Source organism: Pinus tabuliformis, chromosome 6 (genome assembly GCF_031772625.1).
Source record: "Pinus tabuliformis cultivar Carrire ecotype Pingquan chromosome 6, CPIR1, whole genome shotgun sequence".
Lineage (NCBI taxonomy): Eukaryota > Viridiplantae > Streptophyta > Pinopsida > Pinales > Pinaceae > Pinus > Pinus tabuliformis.
The window spans coordinates 896,150,392-896,156,192 of record NC_142292.1 but is presented as its reverse complement, the minus strand read 5'-3'; the positions used below and the strand labels follow the sequence as shown (position 1 = coordinate 896,156,192).

At 36.5% G+C, this 5,801-nt stretch overlaps 1 protein-coding gene across 1 annotated transcript; it reads right to left on the bottom strand.

Moving 5' to 3' along the window:
• Window positions 1-1,500: 1,500 nt before the first annotated feature.
• On the bottom strand, window positions 1,501-2,724 carry LOC149261813 (putative clathrin assembly protein At5g57200). Its single transcript, XM_089371233.1, has one exon. The coding sequence runs from the start codon at window positions 2,722-2,724 to the stop codon at window positions 1,501-1,503; it is 1,224 nt and encodes a 407-aa protein (XP_089227359.1).
• Between the last annotated feature and the right edge of the window lie 3,077 nt (window positions 2,725-5,801).

The following is a 5,801-nucleotide window of genomic DNA, read 5'->3' as shown; positions in this document are numbered from 1 at the left end:
GAGTATGTGAGACAGTGAGAGAGAGAGAGGGAGAGAGAAGTGAGAGCTCTGAAACTGAATTGGTAAAAAGCCATGAACTGATCCTCATAAGCATTTTGATTAATGAGGCCTCTATTTTCTTCATTTTCCATTATTTTTCCTTCATTTTCCTCCGCACATGCAACTTGTGAACTTTCACCTTCATTTTCTCCTAATTTCCATCATTTTCATAAATAAAATGTCAAGTAATGTCTCTTTGCCATTCCAAATCCTTTTCAATTGCCTTTGCCAATTTCCATAGCCATTAATTAATCACAAGTGATCCCCACTATTTTTTCCCAACATTCAACTTGGAATACGTGTTAATTTTTACATGGATTTTTTTACTAGAGATGTTACAAGGATGAAGAGAAATTATTGTTAAATTAGATTTATGCTAAAAAAGTTACTAATGTTATGCTAGAGTGGTTGGGACCACCCATGGATACCACATGACCACACGTTGATGACGTGCATGCCTATGTGGCCCTATCTGATTGGGGAAACTTCAAAAGGGCATAACTTTTGATTTGAAAATCAAATTAAGATAAATTTTATATCACCAAAAATCTCTTAACAAGCTAGATATGGGGTGGTATCAAAATTCATTTCACATACTTTGAGAAAGAAATATTTTGTAACTCCATCTTCATAATAGACCTTAAAGGCGAGGTTAATTCAATAACACCTCTCACATCCCGCAAGAAAATGGAAAGAATTATTAAAATTAATTTAAAATATAATTTATCATTTTTTCATTTTTTTTTTAATAGTTTTGTTTAAAATGATACGTGTGATAATGCAACAATTAGTGATGTTTTTTAGTAGATGGAAATATATAGATGTATGTCTCTGGTTTCAAAATATGATCATCACCTTTGATGATATAATATTTTCTAATTTGGAAAGTTTTAAGGTTTGGTTATTGTGAGTACATTTTAGATAATTAGGAATGAGGAATTATGACTTCTCTACATGGTCAAATTTTATTATACATGATTAAGAACCGCTTTGGTGATTAAAATACTGTTAAAAAGAAAAAGAAAAATTCCCATAATAAAACTGGCTGGTATCCACTATGAACATATAGGTTTTCATTAAATTTCGTATAATAGTTTTAAGGGTTAAGGAAGGAAGTTATACTCAAGGTTTTCTTCTTAATATGAGACAACATGATAACAACTTGGATATTGTCATATTTCTCTTGAACAGGATTAACATTAAAGAGAGTTTAAGGGTTAAAAGTATATGGTTGTTGGTAAGAGTTTACATATTTATATTTAAAGAGGTAAAGTATGCGTATATGTTTAAAATCAAAATGATTACAGCATGCACACCCTTTAAATTTTAATAATAAAATAGCAGACTAAAGGTGATAGAATATGTTACCAGCAAAGATGTCATACCAATTTAATATTTGGTTTAAACACCTTAAAATTAAGTTATTATTAATTTTTATTCTATTGTTAAAACGGCAGACCGTCATTGCGGACCGTCATTGCTTTCTAGTTGTTGGGGTTGCACAGTGTCTGCCATTTGCGGACCGTCATTGCTTTCTAGTTGTTGAGGTTGCACATTGTCTGCCATTTTTATCGCTGGAGTGAATAACCAATCCGAAAACGATGGTGCAGGTGGGTCTGACAAAGAAGGGTTTGTTCCATCCACTCCAACAGTTCCGTTACCGTTTGAAGCATCAGAATTAGACTTGTCCATTTCATCAGCAGATAGGTAAACACTGCTGTCAGTTTGACTTATTGTACTATCAAATACTACCTTCCAATCTTCACTGCTGACAGGATGTGGGCGTGTTTTAATGTAATCCTCCATTTCTGCGAGTAGCGACTCGGAAGGTTTGTTCGTGGAGGGGAACTCAATATGACCGTTTGTTAAAATCCCTGCACATGTATTATAAAACATCTCGAGTCTCCCAAACTGTTGTAAGTTTCGTTTGTATATATCGAGAAACAAAACCGCTGTGTGTCTGGTCATGTCCTCATAAAAAGAGCCCAACATAACGCATATAGAGTTATCAATAGTAGAATAAATATTAGGGCATTCCTTGACTAGTATATCGAGTGCATACAAAAGTATGGTGTTCGTTGGAACGCGGCCTTCTTCGGGAGCGCAGTCTAAGAGGCAGCTGAGAAGAAGTTGCAGGGATGGCAAATATAACAAAATGTCTTGAATGTCCAATTCATTTATTCTGGCTCTGTGATTTTCTAGGGCAACGTCGTACTTGAAAATCCTGTTGACATGAATTCTCTGAGACAAATAACAGGAATATTTGCGGATCCAGAGAGATAAATCCAAGGCGAAGGGGCTAGATCTATCCTCGAAAGAGAACATGCCCTCAATTACACTTCTGTGCAGGAAGTGCTGAAGCTCTTGAGCAAAAGCCGGTGCCCCCTCCCTGAGCAATCGATGAAAAAGCGCCAAGGTCTTGAGAGCGACCTTCCAATCTCTGGTTCGAGTCAATCGCTTCTCTACTGCATATATTAGGTGACGACGAGACACAAACGCTCGTGTTGCAGACAATGCCGTCAGAACATGTTTTTCTTTGGGAGGGGTGTCTTTGTGACGAGTGGCTTTGATAACTGCGATGTCTATTTTCTCTTCGAGTGCCGAGCGATCTGAAGTCTTTGCGATCCCTATTGAGGTCATGTCCTTCAGCGCCCCCATCACTCTTCTCGACCAGGACTCCTTCATCGTGCTCTCCTTATCACTCATATTTCTTTATCTTATGCTAATCTTAGCTCAGTAACCTTGAAGTACATATTAGGGTTACCCAGATATTATTGAAGAAGAGCACGTACGGAACGTTTGATATCTTTATAAGAATGCCATTAATATCTAATTTGGGTCATTCACCCAAAGCCATGAGAAACGAACATGACGTTTCCTCAATCTGTCACGATGAATTCAAAATATAGAGTCGGGTTATATAGGTTATGTAAATATTAATCACTTTATTTTCATTTAATAAATAAAATGCACAATATTCTTATTAATAAATTTGTTATTGATTTATTACCTGATATTTAATATTCTAGGTATACCATACACATATTTAAGTTTTCTTAATAATTTTATATTTATTTTCTTAATAATTTTATATTTAAATTTAATTTTAATAATAAATATTTGATTAAATTTAAATATGATTATGAATCATATTTATGTTTTAAATTCGATTCCAACATTGAGATTGGTGTTATATTTGTGTGTATGTGTGTGGGGTTAGTTTCAAAGAGGATGGTTTTTGAAGTTTCAACAAATTATAGAATCATTTGGGGTTTCATTTCTCCATGCTAAGTGTACTAAAGCAAGCCTTTGTCCCCTTGTTCAGCCCTTGGTCGTATGTGAAGGTTCAAATGGGAGATCAACTAGTGGGCTTTTTCAAAAATCCGTATGAAAGACAATGGATTTGGGCGTTTTAACATGAGGTCTTAGGCAGTCTCTTCACACTATGTGGAATGGACACCCTTGGCCAATGAGTTGATAATGACATGATCATAACACTGTCAACATCCATGTCTCCTGAGCCTGCATTGGAATACTCCCAAAAATGGTTTGTCACTTTTGTGAATTCTTTACAAAGTTATTATATGTGAGGAAAACAAGCTCCAAATTGCTCATTTAGTTTCTTCACCGTTTGTTTTTGTTGAACCCATTAAATGTAGCCAAATTTGGTCAGAGTCGGGTGTCATGGCTCTAGTGAGTGGTGGAGATGGTTCAAACTAAGGTTGGGAACAACTATTGAGTGGCATTCTAGTGGTGTTTCAGTTTGAGAGTGAAATTTCTTTCCTAGTGGATGGCTCAATTTTAGAATGCTTCCTAAATCTTCCTTCTCACAACCCACCACTAGTTTGGTTTTTAGTTTGGGAGGTGACATGGTCCTTGGATGGTTTGGCCTGAGAAGCAAACTCCAAAAGATTTCCCCTCTTTGTAGTTTCTTAGTGAAAGGTTTTTGCATTGGAGGATTTTCTGGTAGACTTGTAGGCGTTTGCAAGATATCCACTCTAAGCAAATGGTGGCTTAAGCAATGTCCCTCTGATTTTTGTCTTCGTGACATTTGTAATAGGTACTGAAACCCTCCCATGCACCTTTAATACCTCTACTATTGGACGTAAATATGTGGTGGATCTATTGGTACAACCAAGAATTATGGCTTCTATGGAGTCATCACCCCCATAGGAACATAGAATAGAGGTGAAGAAAATCAAAATGTAAGAACTAGGCCTAAAACAAAGAAGTTTTAGTGTGCCATCTAGAAAAAGGTAGGACAAAAAATGGTGTAGGGTGGTGATATTTAGATACATGAGGTCGAATCAAGTTTTTATCTCGCCATGGTGGGTTGAACCAAGGGTCGTCACTTCAATATTCCTTCTATTAAGGCCTAGGCAAAGCAAACTTGGGGACAACAAATTGACTCAATGCCTTCAGTATCATCTTTAGTGAGGGGGTGGTTTTGTTTCAAGTTAATTTTAGGGGAACATGCAGCTTGGGTCTTGTCAAAAAACTAGAAAATAGACTCAACTTCTCTTCTATTTAAGAGGTTGGTACTGCTCTTCGATGCATAGAAAAAAATATTAGAGAAATCACTCACATGGGTTTATTTTACAATGTTTCCCATGTAATTTTGGCCTTGTGAGGCTTTCAAAGAATTCATGAATTATTTGGGGGAATTTTATGATGTAGACATGTAATTCCATTCAACACGGGTTATGGCATTTGACCATATACAATTTATATTAACACATTGGAAGGATTTGTTGTAGAACTAGAAATTGTGAGCATATATTACTCTCACATATAGATTTTGGATTATGAGGGGATCCATTTTCGATGTAGGTAGTGACATAAGACTAGTCACATCATAAAGGGTTCCTCCCTTACAAAGGGATCAGGAATAACCCTCTTTACATAAAAATAATCCTCCCTTAGGAGGATTTGATTGTAGTAAAGGAAGTGAGGCTTGTAAGTTAGAAGGAGGAGATAGTTGGCCCCCTTACAAGTTCAATGGTTTTTTATGAACCATGGAGTCACAACGAGGGGGAAAGAGCTATGAATTGCCCCCTCAACCCCCCCTTTGGGAGACACCTTCTTTGTTGGAAGCATCAATGTTAGGTAATTTTCCTCTTTCAACTCCTTTATCATCTTTAATTAATTCATTTGCTAAATTGGGAAAAGGATTAGATTATCAATTGGTTGTGACACGTCATTTGTTATTGTCAAGAAATTAGCCTTTGCTCATCCCCATGCATTTGCCCCCCTAACCTCATTGAATACCTCTCAACCATTGTTTTAATTAGATAGAGCTATAATTATGTTTCCTTGGACTCATCTTCTAAATATTTTCTTCATTTGATGCCAATTCATATCTCAATCAACCCTCCATCTCTTGCACTTGGAAAATCTTATCTAGCCTTGGAGAGGAAAGGGAGGTGTAGAAAATTTCACTTGGCAAAATCCCAAGTCGAAGCTCATCTGGATGTGGTTGTTAGGAAGAAGAAATCCATCGTTGGATCACTTAGAGTAGCAAAGGCCCTAGGTGAGGTTCCCTACAATTATCCAATCCTTCAACCATAGGTGACTAGCCAACCCCTCTAAAAGAATATCCTTGTGAAGGGTTTTGGATTTATTCTGCCCTAACATTATTTTACTTTAGGAAAGCTTGGGAGATGAGGCCCTAGTTACAAAAGTGTTGGAGGAATTATTAAGAGGATGGAATTTTTCAAACACCCATGGGAAATCAGGTTATCTAGACATTGGATGGAACCCCT

What these genes read in the sequence shown, in the direction of transcription:
- LOC149261813 (XM_089371233.1), bottom strand. Translation starts at nt 2,724, where the DNA reads ATGAAGGAGTCCTGGTCGAGAAGAGTGATGGGGGCGCTGAAGGACATG.